General features: G+C 48.1%; 1 protein-coding gene across 2 annotated transcripts; it reads right to left on the bottom strand.

Moving 5' to 3' along the window:
- Positions 1-7: 7 nt before the first annotated feature.
- Positions 8-21,705, bottom strand: ZFP91 (ZFP91 zinc finger protein, atypical E3 ubiquitin ligase). Of its 2 annotated transcripts, none has more exons than XM_037401837.1 (11): positions 21,156-21,705; positions 20,526-20,551; positions 9,342-9,557; positions 9,067-9,103; positions 8,491-8,577; positions 8,008-8,130; positions 5,550-5,600; positions 5,036-5,114; positions 4,553-4,667; positions 3,954-4,053; positions 8-3,595 (listed from the first exon to the last, which is right to left on the bottom strand). In XM_037401837.1, exons 1-11 carry the CDS (start codon positions 21,497-21,499, stop codon positions 3,085-3,087), a joined length of 1,689 nt encoding a protein of 562 aa, XP_037257734.1. In that variant the 5' UTR covers positions 21,500-21,705; the 3' UTR covers positions 8-3,084. The 2 variants fall into 2 exon arrangements, with proteins under 2 accessions (XP_037257734.1, XP_037257733.1); XM_037401836.1 differs by having other exon boundaries at positions 8,491-8,580; positions 21,156-21,704.

The following is a 21,705-nucleotide window of genomic DNA, read 5'->3' as shown; positions in this document are numbered from 1 at the left end:
GGGGGAAAAAAATACAAAAAAGTTTATTGCAAACTACTACAATAATTTATTGAAGCAAACTGCATGCGAGTGAAGGAGAGACATCGAGGGAAGGAAGAGCCGCAGGAGGGCTGTGTCAGTTATAGGGCTTCAAAGGGGAGTGGGAAGGGAGCTACACCAGTCTCTCCTGCATCGGGGGTTAGCAGGCTGTGGTTAGAGGACAGACAGGCAACTGGCCAAGACCAGAAAAAAGAAAAAGGAGAGCTACAAGAGGTGTGGATGGAAGGAAAAGGCAGGGGATCAGAGGTGGCTGGGCTGGGAAGTAAACGAGCTGCTCGATTCTGTGTCCCAGGAATGCAGTCGACAGCAAACTCTGCTCTGCTAGGGGTGGCGGGGGCAGACGCAGGACGAGGCAGCTTCCCTTGCCTCCCAGCCAGGTGCCAAGTGTCACGTCACCAGAGGCGAGCAAGCCCTTGACCCAAAAGCATTTTAGTGCCATCCCTCAGAAAACAAAACCCCCGAGCTCTCCGTTTAGTGTTCTGTGCAAGCCTCTGCCCACTCCGCACCTCCCACAGGGCACAGGGGCAGGGCATGAAAAGCAGCTCCAGCAGCATGGTCTGCAGCAAGCGTGGGGACAACGTGGCCGAGCTGCACTACGGGAGCTCATCTGCTACCGGTGGCCAGGATGCAGGCCAGGAGACATGCCACCACATGACTCCCCAGACAGAAAACGCACACTGCTGGGGGGCGAAACCATGCAGAGTTGGGTTTGAACACGTCTCATTGTGCTGCTTCTCTTTAGTTGGCATGGGGAGGGGACCAGCTGGCCACCCAAAAGCTTCCTGCTGGAAATCACAATGAATTTGATCCAAGCAAAAGCAAGAAATTGGATCATCCCAACTGAAGAAACCGGTTTAGTTTAACACCGTACCATCGCGGACCTGACATGCACCATCCCAGGAGACCCGCATTCAGGTATGTTGGGCCCTCATCCTTATCTCCGAGAGGCTTGTGGCCAGATGCATCTCCTGCAGGCATGGGAGCCACACCGATGCTGCGATGCAAGAATGTGGGATGCCCACACCCAGGGCATGAGACACCACGGCTGCAAACTGTTCAGCCACTAACCACACCAAGACCAGCAGTGTTTCAACTTGCTCTGACAAAGATATCAGTTGTAAGGGGGGAAAGGAGGGGGCAAATCAGGGCATATGGCCCAATAAAAGTTGTCAGGCTTAGGCCACAGCTGGATTTCCAGGCAGCACACGGGACAGAGCGGGTGTTCAGTCAGTTTTCTGTAAAAAGTTCCCAATTAAATTCCATGTTTTATTGCCATTCTCCAGACCCCAGGTACCCTACCCTATTTTGCCTAGCTGCTGTGTGCTACAGACCAATTTAGCTGATGTTCTGCTTGGACAAGAAACTTCAGCTCTGCTCCCGATCACATAAACCCAACTGAAAAAACAAGCAAACAAACAAAAAGCCCAGGTTATTCTTCACCTCTTCCAAAAAACACTAAGAATTCAAGGCCACTGAATCTCCACACAGTTTCAGGCAAGAGCAAAAAGATCCAAGTCTAAATGGGATATGATGTGTCTGCTATGGAAACTTCTCCAAGGGCTCAGAGCTGTCCTAACTACACCAGCAGGTAACACTTGAACTGCCACGTTTTACATAAAGCAGGGTTGTTTGCACAGAAGAGACCTTTGAGAACATGGCTACACAACACCCTCCCCCCAGAACAGGGGCAGGGAGATGAACTGACAGCCCCTTAAGTCCTGCATCAGTCTATTGCCTTGGATAAGCAAGCCCGAGACAACCATACCCAGTCCCTGCTTCTGTATCTTTATCTAGACCTGCAAAGGAGAGGCGGAGTTGGATGAGGAGCACAACATTGCGCAGCAGCAAGCAGCTCACAACCGTCCTAACTCCCGAGAACAAGTTCCTGGCTAACGATGTTCTTCCCTGAAAGGCTAGGGAGCAAGGGGGAGGCAAAAAGAGTATTTAATGCAAGGAGCTCACCCCGACCTGGGAGGGAGGGAGACAACAGCCAGCTGTTCCATCACTCACCTCATCCTCCTGCTAAAACGCTGCTGCAGAGACTCCCACTGCAAACAGGCTCTTCTCCAGGGACTCTCCCTCTACTCTGGAAAAGCTGCAAGAGACATCTGACTCCAGAATGCTGCCTTCACCTCAGCTCTCCCAGCTGCTGTTACAATGGCACTCCCTGCAGCTCACTAGCGCAAAGGAGCCTACTAGGAAATAGCCTGAACCCCTTCCACCCCCGCCCCCTAAGAACATAACTCAAAAATACCGACCCTTTTTTAATCAATAAATAAGGAATCTTGTTACCACAACACAAAAAATGAAGCATGTTCAAAGTGCAAATTACTGTCGTCAAACTGGGATGCTCCTCCTTGCCTCTCCCACGCAGGGCTCCCATAGCCCCCGGGGCCTCTCCAAGCAAACATGATCTATAAGCCAGGGCGTTTCCCTCGACTTCCTGCCAGAGCTGGAGCAGAGGAGTGCAGTGGGGAGAGGGACGTGCGCCGTTTCACAGCTCACCCTGCTGAGGGGGCCTAAAGTGCCAAAGCCGAACTCCCAGCCCCGGGAGGAAGAATGAGACTGCAAGGACCAGAGTGCAGCGATGCATAGAAGTTGGGACCAGGGGCGAGAGGGAGTCCTAAGAAACCTGTCCAGAGCACATCAAACGCTTTCTAGTTCGCAAGTGGGGCCACATCAAGGAGCCAGAAAGGCACCTGCTTTGGGGCAGAGCGAAGGGTTTCAGCAGACTCCCCTCCCCTGGAGAAATCCATCGCTCAATCCAACTTGCTCTGGTAATGGCAGCATGTGCCCCTTTCTACAAAGGAGCAGTGGGAGAGAGAGAAGTGGCTGGGAAAGAGGATGTGCTGTGATCCACGCTGGAGGGGAGCAGCCCCTTCGGTTATTTACTAGTATTGTAAGTGTTGTTTAACTTTTCTCTCTTTCAGTGAGTGTCTCTTTTTCTTTCTCCCCCCCTCCCCCACCCCCCAACACACCCCCCCCCCGCCCCTCCTTTTAAATACAGAGTCCAAACTGTCCCAGCACCCACGTGCTCCCCACACACTAGGGTCCAGTGGAGTCTGAATCTTCGATGAGCACCTCTGTGGTGGCTCCCAGGATCTCTGTGTTCATGACCAGCCCCTCCGGATTTGCACTGCTGCCACTGCCTACAAAGAGCTTGCCATCAGCCACGAGGCTGACACGCTCTGCCCCACCGCAGTATGCCTTCGGCATCCCATCAGGGTTCAGCAGCAGGCAGTCTGCTGGGGCAGCACTTCCCAGGGGGTCGGGAAGGAGAGGGAGGCCCTGGCCATCAGTGGGTGGTGCAATGGCCTCAGGATTAGTGCCCAGGATGTCGGTGCTGGTGATCAGGGCACCCGCATTGGCAGCCAGCGCTTCAGCAATAAGCACTTCAGGGTGGCTCTTGGCTTTGTGGGCCACAACACTGTCCTTCTTCTCAAATTTCTTGCCGCAAATGTTGCAGGAGAACTGGTAGAAGGAGTCCGCATCATGCTTCTTCATGTGCCAGTTGAGGGAAGCCTTCTGCCGGCAGGTGAATCCACAGATCTCACACCTGGGAGGGAGAAGAGGGAGGTCACAACAAAGGGACATCCCCACGAACTCGTGGGGACAGCCCAGGAAAACAGCAGGGGCTCATTAAAATGGGATGTCACCATAGCTCCAGCTCTTCCAGTTTTATTTGCAGAGGGCTTACGTTCCTCAGATCTCTACTGAGACACTGCCTCAAGGAGCCAGTGAGACAAGCGGCAGCTCAAACACTCCTGCAGGTGTGCGTTTAAAGAGAGCCGAGACACCAGGAACAGGTTCCAGCCCTGACTTCAGAGCTGCCCCTGCTCTCAGTGCGGTCCAAGAACGGGTGCATCCAAGGGTCCCTCAAAGTAGGAGGGCAAGAGACAGGCAGAGGTACTCACTGCAAGGGCTTCTCGCCCGTATGGATCATTCGGTGCACTGCCAAGTTATGAGAACTCTTAAACGCCCGGGCACAGTACTCACAGATGTAATCCCTTTGATCTAAAAAGCAATACCAGTTTGAGCATTACTCTCCCCACAGACCTGCTCCCTTTCCCAGTTCTCACATGTTACAGGTAAAGCTGCCCAAGAAGCAGCAGAACTAGAAGCGCCAGCAGGCATGGCAGAGGAGGAGGTGTCCCACAATACACCACACCAGCTGATCTGGAGAGTTAAGGTGTTAACTCTCCTAAGAGCTAATTATCTGTTCTGAGCAATACTGTAAGGACTGGCAAATTAGCATACAGCTTGGCTTGGTTTATTCCTCTACAGAGCCCCTGAGTGATACTTGCCAAGAGGTGAATTAAAGACTCTAGAGCCTCTCTCATTTCCTTAAAAGACAGTAGCCCAGAAGGAAATAATACCCTGCTGCTACTGCAAGTCTACGCCACCTGCCTTGGCTTCACTGTCCCCAGAAGTCCTAGAGGCTTCTCCATTTTCCTCCCTCTGTCTGTTCACTGACCCGAGGAGGAGTTTGTATCTGTTTCCCACCTCCCTGTACCTGTGTGGTGTTTGGCGTGCCGCAGAAGCTGCTTCTGGAGTCGGAAGAGCCGACCACAGGAGGGATGAGGACACACATATTTTTTCTTCAGCAAGTGCTGGTACTTTATGTGATGCTATAAAGAAAGAGTGAAAGGTTGTAGACTCTCTCTTTACATAGCTAAGAGCACAGCTGAGACACATTGATCCCAGATGGCCCCTCAGCAGGCCACCAGATCCAATCACTGACAAGACACCCTTATACCATGAACACAAACACTTTGATCTCTGTTGAGAGAAGAAAGCCAAACGAATGTGAACATGTAGCGACAGGACAGATACAGACACACACGGCCACAACTGGCCGCCACTGATTAAGTTTACCAAAAAGACAGTGTTAGAAAGGAGTGCCTCAGTGCCTCCAGTGACAGATTAGCTGCCTGTTCCAAGCAGCCCTGCCCTGCCCTCACACATGCCCTTCAAGAAGTGAAAAATCTGAACCAACCTGCAGGTAACGTGGGTGAGCCAAGACTGTGCCACAGCCTTCCATCTCGCAGCGGACATACTGTATCGGAGGCTTCTTCCTAAGGAGTCAGTAAGGAAATGGGCAGAGCGGTTAGCTGATGCATCTGAAGCCAAGGCAGCAGCAAGGTAAATGAGTGCAAGTGCAGCTCAGCAACGTGAGAGCAAAGGATTACTGCTCCAGTATTCCTATTTGGGCTATGCTAATAGAGACCCTGTCTAAGAGTTCCCTCCAGTCCTAGCACTACTTAAGGTCTCTCCCCAGGGCCAAGAAAACCCCAGGAGACAGAGACTTCCCAGAACCTTATTACTGGGCAATATCAGGCTGGGGATCAACTCAGAAGTGGGGAAGACACAGCATGCTGCAGATATCCCCGCCTCCCTCAAGGCAGACTTCTATACCGTGCAAGAGAGTTGGCTTTGAGACAATGAACATCTGTGTGAGATGCAAAGGAAGCAAGTCTTCAGAACAGAAGTGAGTAGAAGGGATTGCTTACCTTCTTTTGGGCAGCCTTGGACTCTTGTCATCCTTTCTCCTCCTTCCCCTCCTGTAACAGGGTTACAGAAACAGAACTGAAAGAAGCTGCTTTACATTGGTAACGGGCAGAGTTTTTTAAGTGTATGCTATAAAGCAGGAGCACATTCTAAGAAATACTACAGAACTCTTCTACACTTTTAGGCTGAAGAGTAGTAACACCGCAGCCAGCAAGTCAGCTGCTCTGGCAAGTCAGCCACCTGCTCTGGATCAAAACACCTGAAAAGTTTCTAAGGAAATGCTCTTGTAATAGATGGGCAGGTTCCCTAAATAAGTTAAGTAACCAAGCCTCCACAAAAATTTCCCCTGCATTTTGCAGAACTGCTACCTCACACAGAAGACCAATCCTTGTGGAGCTGTGGTGCCCATGTTTCTGATAACCTGGGTGACAACTTTTTCTGCATGACATTTGGTGGCATGTGGCAGACCTCAAATCACCCAGCTTCTGCCAACAGTGTCAGGCTGCGGCTGCATGACTACCCGCTAGGTTTAGCATACAATGTATTTTTGAACATGGTTGCCTAGCTCAAATGTGTCAGCCCACCATTCACAATTGAGTGGCTACCAGTAAATAGGTATCAGAAAGCTACAGTCCAACAGGCTGCGGTTAGAAATTACCAACTCTTCTGCCACAATGAAGCGAGAAAGAGCTATTTTAGAAAATCCTCAACCAGGCATCACACACTTCACATTTTTTCTTTTAAACCTGCAACTGTCCAAACAACTTGCGACCTTATAATTAAATTCATCCCTTTCCAGGCTGCACACCAGCACACAAGATTCTGTTCCAGACAGTTAGCAAGCTGTTGCCTCATTAACTGCAAGCTCTAGAAAAATCAATCCAGTGCAAGTTGGTGACAGATTCAGAGGAAGGCAACATTCTTGAGCAGGTCCTCAATCCGGCCCCCGGTATTTACAGACCCCCCCCGCTGGGGTTTGGGGGAACCAAGCAGCCGCAGATGACTTCCTGCCAGTTCATCCGCGTGCCGGCCCCCTGTTTAAAAAGTTTGAGGACCCCTGTTCTTGAGAAATAAATGCTTCATGTGGTTTGCTCTCACAACCCCTCCCATTTCCTAATGCATTTTTTAAAACCATGTAATTTTGCCCACACAGTCCAGGATTGATGGTGCACCCCGTTTCCTCTGCTCTGCTGGGTAACATTTCATACCCACAACACTAACACATCAATCGCATGACTAGAAAGAACCGGGATTAGTGATCTAGCAGCTATTTTGCAGTCTTCTGAATTAACTATAGCAGCTTATACACCTGTCAAGACAAAATCTATGTCTGAGGCAGACCTACACTTACATGTAAATGCCCCTTCCCAATCAACAGCTCTGCCCAGAACATCGTGCCTGCTTGATCATATTGCTGCAGAGGACACTTACTTTATGATAGAAGTCTTTTCTAGACACTGTACTGAGACAATCTTTATTGATAGCTAGACTGTGCCAGTAACAGCTGAACAGCCTCAGCATTCAAACCAAACCCTCTGCAGAAGCACAGATTTTATTATGCACAAAAGTAGCGTCTGATCCAACCAACACAACCACGAGCCTCAGAAAGCCACCTCTCACAGAAAAAAAAAGAAAAAAATTATCAAAATACCAGCATCCTTACTCCTCTCCAATGTAAATCAGCTCTGCAGCAGCTTCGAAACAGCAAGAGAAATTAGAAAGGTGTGCAGAGCCCCACACCGCAGACCAGCAGAGGGAGCCCCATTTGTTCCAATTACTCAGAGGAACTAACACGCAAAAACTGCCTTCCCCCCCCCAAAGCAGGGCTTTGACACAGACACATAAATCCAATCTACCTTGCTTGCCAGAAAGAGAGCTTCAGCGCTGAGTTCCAGTGACAGCATGCCCAAAGGTTTTGAATCTCCACTCAAAGCACTAGTGACAGACTAGGCAGCAAAAGTTTTTTGCTTTATTTCTCCAAAACGAGGGAGAACACAACTTTTTCCTGAGCTCTGGTATTTTAGTCCCAGATGTACAAGGAGGACACGTACCACATTAGATGTACAAAGTATTCCTGTGTCTGCCTCTAGGCATGCAACAGAAGAGATGTTGCCTTCCCAGGCTGGCTTTCTAATACAGTCTAGTACACTTCAGACATCACAACAGAAACCAATTTTAAGAATGCTCTGAAGTATTTCGTGCTGTGTGGCCATATCTAGGTAGGTGGACTAAACCACAGTACGGAGAAAAACTCCCCAACTTAAACTAAATGAAAATACCAAGCCTTTTGCTTTTCCTTGCCTAACGTGCAAGACGGAAGCAGAATTTCTATCAGAACAAAGATTCTGCTCTATTATCTTTCAGGCCCAGAGGAGGAGGGAGGAAAACACTCTTGTACCCTATTAAGAAAGCAAAATACACAATACACACTGCTACATGTAACTGTAGAGTTTTACTCACTTCCTTGGCGGTTCTTCGTCTTCCCGAAACTCACTCTCTTCTTTCACTTCTACTTTAATCTCTTTCTGTTTCTCTTTTTCCTCCTTCCCCTTGCTAGCTTTTCTCCTTTGCTTTGGCGCTTCCCTATGAAGAAATAAATACAACATATTACTCCAATACCCTTCCCGTTGCGTGTGTTTTACAAAGATTTAAGCAAAAACTAGATCACAGTCCAGGTCTATTTATCTGAAGTCCCACTTCTAAGCAGAAGTATGAACAAGGATTAAGGAAGAACCCGGCAGCCAGCAGGGCTCCAAAGGCTTTGGTCCATTAAAAAAACAGTCTCAACAGCTGTAGGCAATATTTAGAAAACACAGTGCCCAATGGGAGCCATTCCACTTCAGCAACTAGCACAGGTTCTTTGGGTCATATTAAGCTCATTCATCTACGATGTCACAATTTTTTTTGGTCTAAAAAACACAGTAAGAATGTAATCCAATATACTTCTCTAGGTGGGGCTTGTAAGTTTCATCTCTTGGATCATCTTTGAAGGGAACTTCTTCCTCACTGATGAGCATCTCATCATCATCACTGCTATGAGAAAAGGAGAACAGAGAACTTTGCAGCAACAGTTTAAGCACTACCAGAGGAATATTCATGCATCATCCCCCAGGATGGAAAAAATGCTATTACATAGCACCTTCTCATCCAGCATGACTGGGGAAAGCTAACAGCTTGCACTGACTAAGGAGCATGATGACAGCTAAAACAGACAGGCTAGGCAGAGCAGTCTCCTCCTGTGAACCCACCTAACGATAGCATCTGCTCCTGAAGGAATAAAGCTACCAGGTGAAACACCCAGACCAAGTATTACTATCCATTCCTCCACAGTATCTCCTGACACCTGCAGTCCATCTGCAATCCAGACTGTAAATGCAACAGTCCAGGACTAAGAACAGAGCTACCATCCGTCCCATAGATCCTTTCACAGAAGCATTTATTTTGAAAAAACCTCAGGCCCTTATCTTCCCTTCTTGGGACACTAAATAGGAAGAAATACCACAAAACAGAGCTTCCTACCTGATTCCAGCTGGAGACTGATGTTCTTCTGTGACCTCTGAAAGGAAAAGTCACCATTAGGTTTCAATCTGTGTTCGCTGCAGTGAGCAAATCTGTCTCAAGATACCGCCGTCAACATTCAGTGCCAGGAGCGCTGGTGGCAGAAGGTACTCATGACCAAGAAGCACCATGCCCCTACCAGCCACAGTCTGCATAGAGCTCACATCCAGCTCCCTTCAAAGGTTCCCAAGACCTGGCTATCTTCAGGCACTTTCATCAAAGGGCTTCCCACGTACCGTATTCAAGGTGGTCTGCATTTGGCTCTGATTTGCAGACAAGCTGCAGGGAACCGGTCTTGGATCTGGAGGCACGCGAGTTCTCAGCATCACGCTGGCGGGCCACGGTGGCTGACCGGCTACTGCGCCAGCTTCTGCTAGGCCTGGCTGTGCTGACAGGAGGGCTTTGGGTGAGGATACTGGAAATTTCCTTCTCTTCCTTCTCTTCTTTGGGATCTGAAACACCCATTGCAATCTCTTTCATAACAACAAAAACCTTAAATCCCATCATCAATCCACACTCCTCTCCATTACATGACGTTGAATAGCATCGCTGCCCTGTCTACTCTGACAGGGAAACCACTGATTCTTACAGATTTGAAATGTAGCTCTGCCCAGCCAGCCAGGACGCACCCCAGGGCCTTACCTCAGCAAGCCTTCCTTTAAAACTCTCAACACATTTCCTACTGCCTCTAAGATGAAACACAAATATTTAAAAACAGCTTACACTTCTCTCTCAAAAAGGCTTATGACTACATACTGGCTCCGAACTCCCCTAAGCACTACAAGACAGACACTCAAACTTCAGCAACTGCTTTATGAAAGACTAGCTTCAAAATTGGACCACATCAGAAGTCATGTTTGGAGAATCCCCCAAACACGTATTTAATCAGAACTGTACACCTGATAATAACTCAGAGGGATCTGAGCTGGATGTTTCTGGTCTTATTATAGAGCAAGGAGCATCACAAGCACTGTTAGCCTGAGGTGTCTCCACCCATTCATAGCTTCTACAGGTGGTTTCTTTTTGGCTGATGGCTGATCTCCAGATAGGTTTTGGCAAGATAACAGAACTGGCTGAAATGTCCATGTGAGCAAGTTCATCCCTTAAAAACTAAAATTCACAAGGACAGTTTGCTTGATCTCACTTCTTGGTGCTTGCTGTGACACTGGGCCTTAATGAACTCAAATTCAAATGCCTTTTGAAATTTCACAAGCGATGTGCTGAAGAAATCAATCCCAAGTAGCTGGCTACGCTCAGCACTCCAGGTTTGCCACTGCTTTAGTACACAAAGCCACCTGCAGCACTCTGCAGCGGCCTGGCTCACCTGGGTAAGCTCTGACCCACTCCTTTTTACCCAAATACACTGCTGTCTGGTTTCAGGTGGGTTTCTCCTGCCGGAGCACCTGCCAGTAGTACCACTGAGACGCCTGAGAATTTATCAAGCATTCGCTGGCAAAGTCAGTGGACAGTCCTCTAAGGACTGGTCAGGGAGCAGCTCTGCCATGCCAGAAGTCCTGGTGAAGAGCAAACTACACATCAAGAGCCAGGAGCATGCATCGGCAGTGGGGGAGGTCCACAGCATCTTGGGTGCCATTCACAGGAACACAGTCAGGATACAGAGAGACACTGTTCATGTCCTTTACTCAGCACTCGTTAGACAGCATTTGGATTCCCCCTCAGTTTTGGACTCCCACCACGAGAAGGTTGGGGGCTGAAAACACAACCTGTGAGAAGCAGCTGAAGGGAAACATGCTTGTTCAGACTTGAGAACAGAAAACCCTAGAGGGACACAACAGCAGCCCTACAATGTACAGGCAGGCTATCAAGCAGCTCAAACCTTCTTGCTGAAGTGCACAGCAGGGAGATGAGGGGCAGCAGTCGTCATCTGAAACAGGGAGGTCCGACTCAATAAAGGAAAAGCATTTTTCCCCCAGGACAACAGTCAGACACTGGAAGAGAAGCCCAACCCTCTATGGAGCCGTGCAGCCTCCATAGAATCAGACAGGTTTGGGTGGGAAGGGACCTTTAAAGGTTATCTAGTCCAACCCCACCTGCAGCGAGCAGCGGCATCTTCAACTAGCCCAGACCACTCAGAGCCCCGTCCAACCTGACCTTGAAAGTGACCAGGGATGGAGCATCGACCACCTCTCTGGGCAACCTGTGCCAGTCTTTCACCACCCTCATGATAAAAAATTTCTTCCTTGTATCTAGTCTGAACCTACCCTCCTACAGTTTATAACCATTACCCCTTGTCCTGTCGCTACAGGCCCTACTAAAAAGCCTGACCCCATCTTTCTTATAAGCCCCCAGCAAGTATCGAGAGGCTGCAATAAGGTCTCCCCAGAGCCTTCTCTTCTCCAGGCTGAACAACCTCAACTCTCTCAGCCTTTCCTCATCAGAGAGGTGTTTCACCCCTCTGATCAACGCTGTGGCCCTCCTCTGGACTCACTCCAACAGTTCTCTGCCCTGTGCTGAAAACTCCAGAGCTGGATGCAGTACTCCAGGGGAGTCTCACCAGAGCAGAGAAGAGGGACAGAATCACCTCCCTGGCCACGTTTCTTTTGATGCAGCTGAGGATACTGTTGGCTTTCTGGCACATATTGCTGGCTTATGTCCAGCTTTTCACCCATCAGTACCCCCAAGTCCTTCTCTGCAAGGCTGCTCTCAATCCCTTCATCCCCTAGCCCATATTGGTATCAGGGGTTGCCCCGACCCAGGTGCAGGACCTTGCACTTGGCCTTGCTGAACTTCACCAGGGTTCACACAGGCCCATGTTTCGAGCTCATCCAGACCTGACTGGAGAAAGCCCTGACCAACATGATGTGAACTCTGTGTTGAACCCATGTTAAACAGCAGGTAGGACCAGAAATATCCTGAGGTCCCTCCCAACCCAAAATCTCTAATTTTGCATCAAGCCTTTTCAACCATGTCATCCTTTTACTTCTAGCATGTAGTTTGCTCTGCATGACTCACTCATGAATCCTTGATTAACAGGGTGGGAAAAATCAACATTTGTCTGGGGAAAAAAACCAACACCTGACTGGAATACAGGACATGAAGCATCACAACTTTGTTGTTAAAATGGCAACCAAGCCTGATGTCTTGCATGTCATGTCTAAAGCCCACTTCATCAGAGCATGAACCATGCCTTCCTTTTGCCTTTCTGGTTTAGCAGCTCTCAAGGTGAACTATGACTGCTTTACATTTTTAATCCTATTGTGAACATCTTCAGTTTTTCTGAATGCTAAATCAAATCCAAATACACTTGAAGCCATTCTCTAGAAATTTTCACCTCAAACACTACTGCGCTACCAGCGACAGCGCACACTGCTGCTCCTGAAAGGGGTTTACTCCCTTGGAAGATCAGGCATTCAGCTGATTTCTTAGCAAGAGCCAGTATTTCAAAGATTAGACTTACGGAGTTGAAACAGACCTCCCTCAGAACACATTACTACAAAGCACACTTGCTTCATTTCTCTGAAGTGAAGATGCTTAATAAGGCTTTCCCCATGATTTCTCCTTTTTACTTCTTCCTCTACTTCAGTGTGCTTGTCTAACAGATTAATTGCATTTTTACACGCCATGAATACCCATGTACCTCCAAAAACCCCCACCGTTAGGAGAAGCATCAAATATTTACTTTGAGGTAGAACTCAAAGTAATACAGACCTAGAGCTATTAGTTTAAAACCCTTATAATTCTAGGCCCTCCCAACAGGGGACACAGGTCCCTGGTGCAAGGGTCAGAGCTGCACCAGAAAACGTGTATCTGTAAAGTATTCAGCTGTACTAGCAGCTGGAGTCAGCACTCGCCAAGGCTTTGCCTGAATCTAAAAAAGCAAAATATTTTTATAAATTTTTAATTTAAAAATTTTTAATAAATTCTACATCCTTCTCACGCCGAGTTTCCTTTTTCCTTCACAAAAACAGCCTTCTGATGAATCCAGCCTGCCTGTCAAAAAATAACAAAAGAAAAAAACCCCAACCATAAAACCAAAAAACCACCCCAAATCCACTAAACACAGACAGCAACTGGCTTAGAGAGAAGAGCAGTGCTTCCTCCTCCCGCTGCTCTCCTGTCACACCCAACATGGTGTTACAGGTAATCACAAGCCTGTCACTTGGAGGTGTTGCAATATTAATGGCATCTGAGGATTCCTCCCAAAACTTCCAGTGTTTGGCAGGAAGTAACAGGACTCACATGCACATTTCGATCAGGAGCATGGCTGTCCTTGTCTCTGTCACCAGTGGAAGGAGTTAGGAGATGCCTACCTCTCTTAACTGACTACACGGGGACCTTATTATTTTCAGTCCTGTCTTGGGTACCACATTTAGCCTGATTAAATCCAGGCCCTGCGGATGAACACAGCGTTAACCCTCTCTTCTCACAAATGCCTCTCCACAGAAAGCCAAGCTCCTTGCTCCTCCGTTAGTAGGATTTGGCTAGTGGCACAAAGCAGCAAAAGAAACAAGATAGAGGGAATAAACATTGCTATTACAGATAATCAGGCTCTGCTCTTCCAACAAAAAGGACGCAGCTTTAATCTCGAGACTGAAACACAGAAAATTTTAAATTAGAAAGGCTGTAGTCAATTCTGCATTTAAAACTGCATCAAACTTGTCAACACCACTAGCTCTGCCTAGCTGCAATTTCTCTGGAAATTTTGTTCCTGTCCTCCCAGAAGATGCAGGGAAAATGGATTGTAGGCCAACACCCTGTTATTTTGCTGCAAGTGTCAACAGTGGTGATGGACACCAGTACGTAACAACTCAGACTTCAGGAGGACAAAAGGATACATGAGAGACAACAGGCATTGAGACACCCCCAGTGCAAATCAAAAAGAAGCACCAAGCATTTATTTTTCAAATCAGCTGCTGCAAAACAAATTCTAGGTCTTCCTTTCAGCAGAGCCTGCCGGCCAGTTGGCACAGACAACCTCAGATTAAGATCCAGTGCTGCTGTCTTTTGCTGAAATGACTTTTTATGGGGAGGCAGCAACAGAAGCTACGACTTGGCAAAATAAGTATGCCAAGAAGTGCCCCTGTGCTCCCGCTCCCGCTGCTCTACAGTACCGATGTTAATTATTATCCACCTCATTCCACGGCCTCCAGAGAAGTTAGCTTTGGGAACTGTGTGGATGCCTGCATCCTACAGAAAGTCACTCAAGAGAGATGGGGAGCATCCACTTGGCAAAGCCCTACCGATCCTTCTGTCTTTTGGCTCCCGAGTTCTTCCTACCTTGAGCTCTCCCTTAAGTCCATCACTGATAAGCAGCTTTCATTCTGAGGTGCTTTCACCATTCTGCTGATTCTGCCCAATAGCCATTAAACTTAAGAGTGTCCAGGGCAGAAAACTCAATATAGATTTGAATGATGGTACACAGGAGGTATCAAACATCCTTCAACTTTAAGATTTTTGAAGAAAACACCAGTCACTGGGAGAAGGGGCAAGAAAAGGAAACCTGGGAGGAAATTAGCTACAGAGCTGTAGCTGTGTTATTGTTTAGACAATCCCAAGACAAAAGTCTGGGCATGGCTCTGCTTCTTAACAGAGTTTACCCCAGTAATGCTCCATCTCTGCTCAGCATGCTAGTCAGCACGGATTCCCATTTCAGACATGCAGCAGCAACATTTTCTCATTCACACTCTTAATTCTGCCCCTGGAGCACTGCACGCAGGGTTACCAAACCAGCAAAATCATCTCTACCTCAGAACCTGTATCATATTTTCCTACGTATACCAGCACTGCCATGAACTGAAACATAAACACCAAAGCTTGTCTGCTGTCTCCTAGACCAGGAGGTAAACTCACCCTTACGAGTCTCAATTCCTCCCTATATCATAGATCCACTTTGCAGGCAGGATACCCACAGGAGGCCAGAGATACTGGCACTCACTGTCTCGTGCTTTGTTTCTTGCTTCATCTACAGCTGTGTCACTCGCTGGCCCCACAGCATTTTCCTTATAGGAGACTGTCCCGAGAACAGGGTGCTTACTGCTTCTTTTTTACATCACTGGATGCACAACAAGCGTTAAGAATGTGTCTGGGTAACTGACAGCAAGCCGACAGGGGCCTGAGCACTAAATACACATATCGCATGGCCAACACCTCCCTGACCTCTTTTCCGGGCACTGAAGGAAAACAAAGTCCCGGGCACAGATCAATTACCCATTGCAAAGAGCAGAAAGGGAAAGTCTGAACCAACTGCATTTACTTCCTGAAGAACAAGCAGTACTTCCTTCATCCCGTGACTCACATGATCATGTTGCATCTGTCCACCGCTCTCCTACCCCCAGTTTGCCTAATAACCTGCGTATGCAGTGGCTAGGTTGGTCTGTGTTTTGGGAAAGATAAGCAGGTAGCCAAAGAACAGGGACCCAAGTCACCACTCCCCACAGGAAGGGTACGCAGAGTAACGCTAGTACAGGTGCCATTTTGCAGATTCAGCAGCACTGCTACGAGATGCTGCTGTCCTCAGGTTTCATTGGGGATGAATGGTGGAAACCCTCTGGAAGGAGAGCTTCTTGCTTCTGCTGCTTACAGCACAACTTATAAAAGGCTGGTTTATGCCAAGTCTACAACTGGTGTATTGCTGCGCACCAGCCCTGCTCTACCAGCAGCTCAGAAATCCACTCGACAACTCTCAGAACTGGGAGTTGTTTGGTACTCCCCATCTACTTGTACCAGCCACGCTTGTTCAGATGTTCAAGCTTTTATTTACCAACGCTCTTTCACCCTGCAGCTCAGAGGTAAGCTTGTTGCAGTAACAGATTCCTCACTTTGACATCACAACAGTAACAAATATCCCTGCCTCGATATCTATCCTTGACGCATAGAAAAATAAAACTTTCAACTGTTACAAATTAACAGTTTGTTGATACTAACAAGAAATTTTCTAAACTTTGATTTATGAAGTATTTGAAAGCATCTTACTAATCCTGAAAAGTAGACACTTTCAGAAAATAACCTACCTACAAATAAGTGAAAGGAAAACAAACTATGAATTATTAAGTAACAAAACAATTAGGAGAATAAATGCACCACTGCATATACACATCTCAGACTGCAACTTAAGATTTAACATAGGAACCACACAACAGATAAGGCACTGAACATAATTTCATAATGACACAGACAAAAATGAAACTCAGGGGAAAAAAAAAACAAAACAGTGTAAACCTCTATCCTAACGGCTCCCTCCTGCCAAAGAGTTGTGAAATTGTACATATGGGACACAGGAAAATTGTTTTAGGAGTCAAAGTAGGTCTGGGCAATCAGAGTTATTTAAATTCAGCACGTTTTTATAAGGTTTGACTTTAAGTAATGACATTTCTCTCTCAAAACACTGACAAAATCTTAAGGGAAAGCAATCGTTACCGAAAGAGCATGAAGCTTTAAGAATGCAAATAAAGAAGTATAATGCAAGCTATCTATGCCACAAAACCATGTTGTACAACTACAGTCTTAAAAGTTTTCCATCTTTTTTTAATCTGTGAAACCTTACAGTTTTTCTAGCAGTTAAAAATGGACTGCTGAAGAGCCGGCTTGCATGTCCAACCCATTTCCTTCCAGAGCCATTGAAGAAACGCCTCCCTGAGCTCCCCTGAGCTCCCCTCTACCCTGAGCCTTCAGATTGCAACCTGAAAGCTACTGTGGTGGGAGAATGGCTGCAATACCAACCACCCACAACGTGCATTAGAGTAGCCTCATACGAAAAAAAACCCCAACTACATTATCATGGAACAAATCATTCAGATAGTCACACATGGGATACTTTTTTTAGATATTCACTCATGTGGAGAACTGTTTCTAATGCACGGTTTCTATAACCATGTGCTGAAGATGTATGTAAATACTGCTGGCATCATCCTCTAGCCCACACTGTGCAAGAAACCTTGGATTTCCAAGGAGGTGAGTCTCCACGCATGTGGCACTACATCTCTTTCAATCACAACTGTACATAATAAAGGCTTCATGTGGCCCTGTGTTACCTCTCCAACAAACCCTTCTTTCCACCTTTAACAGCACTACTACACGGCTTGCTACCTGCATGCACCTAAAGAATTACATTTGATCTCATTCTTATAATTGCAAAAAAGCATCAATACCAACGTAAAGTCGCAAAACTAAAACATGCAAGAAAAATAACTTGCATAAACAAGGTCCGCATCTAGTAAGTTTCAGCTGCATGACACAAGCACAGCAACATTAGACACAGATATTCAGTGATCTGAGTGTTCATCCATGGCATATTACACTTGTACAAATGCTTCCAACCCCACTCTTTTTCTTCCTACTGCGGGAGAAGTACCTTTTTGCAACCTGCAGCTCTAAAACCTCAAAGACAAAGCCTGTATGCTTTGGGAATGCAGTGAGGCAGGGGCTCTACCACTAAGCGCAAACCTGGCATCTTTATAGTCAGCCACTACTCCAATGCTCCCTCTTGAGCAAAACCTCCTGGTTTTGAAACTGAAATTGATTGAAAGATTTCATTCAATCTCTTAAAAGTGGCTACTAAACAGCAGGGATAGAATCTTACAAAAAGGTGGACAGTCAGAAACTGCTTTAGCTGTAAAAGTAAATTGGAGAAACACATTTTGTTTGACTGCTTATGTGACTTTAAGAGTCACCGTAAGCACAGAATTTTCAGTCCAGTGATGGAAAGACATGAAGTGTATTCATTAAGTCCATATTCAAATAATTAAAATTATTCAGGCCTAACTAAAATGAAATTATTCCCACGAGAATATACGGTGTTATGGGAAGTCAAATGTGAATTATACTACACAGACTGACTCTAGCTACATGAATTTATTTATAAGCTGAGATTAAATGTTCTACTTATGTAACTAATATTTCTACAGAAACACATTAGGGAAATATTGCAATTGCATGACTAAGCAGGCAAGACAGGAAATACAATTGGTAGAGCTGACTTTGCAACTGCCTTCACGAACACTAGTATGGTAAAAATCGCATACTAAAATCTGACACAACAGACACCTTCGACTTTAACCTTCCCGTGATCTTCCCATCAGACCTGCACAGTCAGACCTTTGTGCCTGCGCTCCCAAGTTGATAAGCAGAAAAGCCCTCTGATTTCATGGCACTGTACAGAAGAATGTGAAACTTGGCAAGTAGCTTCTCTGTTATAATTGACAGCACAAATTTAGCCGTGATCGCACCCATCACCCCAAGGTTGCTTTACCAACAGTAACACTGGTGGTTTTACTTCAAAATATAATCCCAGACACAAGGTAACAAAACTTATGAACAAACTTCGGCACAGCAAGTTTTTCATTTCTCCGACAGATGAACAGGATGTGTCACCAGGTACACCTCACGTGCACAGGCCATTTGTCCTGTATAGAGGCTAACAATTACGGCTGAGCTCATGCAAATTTAATATTCTACACTGGATTTAGTATTTTACAGTAAAGGGTAACAGAATTTAATTCTGCATGGTGATTTGCAGAACTCACACCAGTTAAATGCTAGCACTCAAGTCAAAGCCTTCACCAGAACCACTCAGCAGCTTTACTGGATTTCTCCCCCAGCCCAGCTTCATCCAGGGGTGAAACGACAAATGGTATTTTACTTCCCAGAAGTATGGAGGACTCCTAGCTACTAAAAACCCTACCATGCAAGCAAAGCCGCAATTTGCTTACACCCGATTAGGCTTCTTCAAACATTTTATGCTAAGGGATGAAAAGAGGGGAGTGGGAGGGAAGCTCCTCTCCTGGGTAGCACATGATCTGCCTGAGGAAGACACTTTATTTAGTCTGTTTCTATGTCTTCCCCAACAAGCACAAGCACACAGCAAGGACTTTGTTCAGCGTGCAGCTGGGACACAGAAGTACAGCTTTCTCACCTCTGTGTTTTTAAAAACTAAACAAGAAACAAACACACACACACAATCACCAAGGCAGACTTCCTTCAGGCTAGAAGTAGTCACCACTTCTCAGTGCCAATTCCCATGCAAACGTTCATGCCACCCATTTTGGCTACAAGTCTAATCATAAAAAAAGAGCCCAAAACATTTATTAAGTCCTTTTGCCACTCCCACATTCGAGGACAACTGAATCTCTCAGAGCACAAAGTTAAAATCTAAAATGGCTAGAGTGCAGACATCCACCAAACCTGGGAAATTTCAGACTGATGTTTGTCATTTCCAAGCACATCCCAAGAAAATGGGGTAAAAGCGGGACTATTCTGCCTGTTTTCCACCACTATATGTAAACATTTCTGCTTAAGGGTATCCTAAACACTGAGAATCACCATTAAAAGGTGTTGTTAACATTATACATGTATGAAGTGACAACACCATGCCTTTTTGCACATTTCAGCAAATTTGCTTTGACCTAGAAGGCTGAAGGTCTTACAACACTCTGTGCACCCTTTATGCTGTAAGAGGTAAACACACACATCAGTTAATGTGTGTGGGGTGTCTGTGCTATACACACATCAGTTAACTCTGCTTTGGTCTGCAAAAATACACCTTGCCAGCTAGAACTGTGATGGATTTCAACACCCAAATGGAATAAATCTATAGACTTATAGGAATAAAGTTAGAGAGTTACAGAATTACAAGAATAAAGGCAACCTTCAAGACACAAATGCCTGAAACCAGAACTGAACAGCTCCAGCAGAAAGTTGAATTCATTTGCACAGGTGTATGACCGTCTTTCCTCACTATTTCATTCTGTGACAATTCTCTAGTGCCAGATCAAAACCAACAGTACACAAAACCTTTTACTTGGAACTGCTTCAGAAGTCCTTTTTTTTTTTTTTTTTTTTTTTACAAGAAGCTGTTAAGTAGACACAGAGTTCATGTAGCTCACACTGAAAGAACAGAAAAGTTCCGCTCCTCGTCACAGATCCCCACAGTTGGACTTTCTTGATTTAGACCCATTAAGCCTGTCCCTTGCCTTCAAAAGTTTTCTTTTTCACCCCTGAAGACATAAGAAATTCACAATCCAATAAAGCTAGAAAAGGACGAGCATAACTATTTGAATACTCCTACTTCCACACGCCTTTCATGTGTCTCTCGAGGCCCTACACCTGTATCTGTGCCAGCAGTAGGACAGATGCGAGCCCAGGCTTTGCCAGCTACTTGGGACCACTGTGCAACAACAGCCATCAAGCTGCGGTGTGGCGCAGCCTCAACTTTTGCTAGCACAGCAATACCCTAGTGGCTATGAGGAAAAGTAAGTTTTTGCACGTTGGGCACGTGTGAACATCAGCAGCAGCTTATCGCAGCTCCATGATCTTGAGAGAGACCTTGGAAAGAAACTGCATGTCATCAAGAAACAAAATGTTCTTTAAAAAGAAAGATCCAACAGATGTTTGGCTGCCTTCGTGGGAAAGCCCTGACCTTCTTGGTGGAAAACAACAGGAGGAGGGAATAATTCAGCACTTACCTTTACCAGCCGTTTTATCCGTGCACCTGAAAAGATACATAAGGCAAGTATGAGGGACACCGTTCAAGGCATGGCGGCGGGGACAAGAAACCGAAGGACGTGGAAGGTGAGCCCCAAGACCCGGTTGCGGGCGGACCCGTCGCCCGGCTCACACACCGCCGGTTTCGGCTCTCACCCAGAGAAGGCCGGAGGCTGCCCCAGCCCGGCCTCAGGCGGGGGGTCTCTGGCTGGGCTACCCCTCCCGCACACGACTGCCCGCCGCCCCGCCAACCCAGAGGCAGCGAGACGTGCCCCCCCTCACGGGAAAACCGTCCCCGCCGCCCCGGCACCGAGGCTTCGGGCGTGCGGAGCCCGAACAGGCCGGGGGCGGCGCGGCGGGCACCTGGCAGCCCCGGCCGGCCGGCGCTGGAGGCTCGGCGCGGCCCGAAGGCCACCCCGCCGCGGCGGGCCTTGCCCAGGGACCGGCCCGGCCCGGAACAAAGAGGCGGAGGCGCGGGCAGCCCACGGCGGGAGGCGGGCCCCGGGGCCGCTCGCGCGGGGTGGGACGGGACGGGACAGGACGCGGCTGCGCCGCCAGCCCCGCAACCCCGCGACGGGCAGGGGCCCAGCGCGGTGCCGCAAGGCACTCACCCGACCCGGGGGGCCTTCTTGGCGGCGGGTGGCGTCTCGGCGGGAGGTTGCTCGGCGGCGGGCCGGGCCCCAGGGCTGCTCCGCCGGCGCCGGGGATACTCGGCCTTACGGCGGCGGGAGGCGACGGCGGCTCCCCCTTCGGCCGAGGCAGCGGCGGCCGCGGCCCGGCCCCGCTCCCGGCCGCCCCTCAGCACCCGGCTGCCGCCGGACTCCTCCCCCTGATCGGCGGCGGGCGGCGGTGGGCGGCGGCGGCCCGTGGACAGCGGCCTTTCTGCCGCCGCCGGCGGGCCCTGGGCGCGCGGCTGCTCCTCGGCGCCCCCCGGCTGCTCGGTGCCCGCCGGCATCAGGGCGGCGAGCGGCGGGGCCGCGGCGGCTGCTGCGCGCTCCTCCCCCGCTCCCGCCCGCCGAGCCACGCCACGCCCACCCCGGCCGCGCCTAATCACTGCCCGCTGCCCACCTTCACGCGGCACCGCCGGGCGACCCACCCCCTGCCCGCGCCCACCAATCCGCGACCAGGAGACGATGGGTAACCCCGCCCGCCACCCTGCCT

The sequence above is a fragment of the Falco rusticolus genome, chromosome 10, assembly GCF_015220075.1.
Source record: "Falco rusticolus isolate bFalRus1 chromosome 10, bFalRus1.pri, whole genome shotgun sequence".
In the NCBI taxonomy this organism is placed as follows: Eukaryota; Metazoa; Chordata; class Aves; order Falconiformes; family Falconidae; genus Falco; species Falco rusticolus.
The sequence above is the reverse complement of the archived record's forward strand: the minus strand, read 5'-3'. Positions and strand labels throughout refer to the sequence as shown.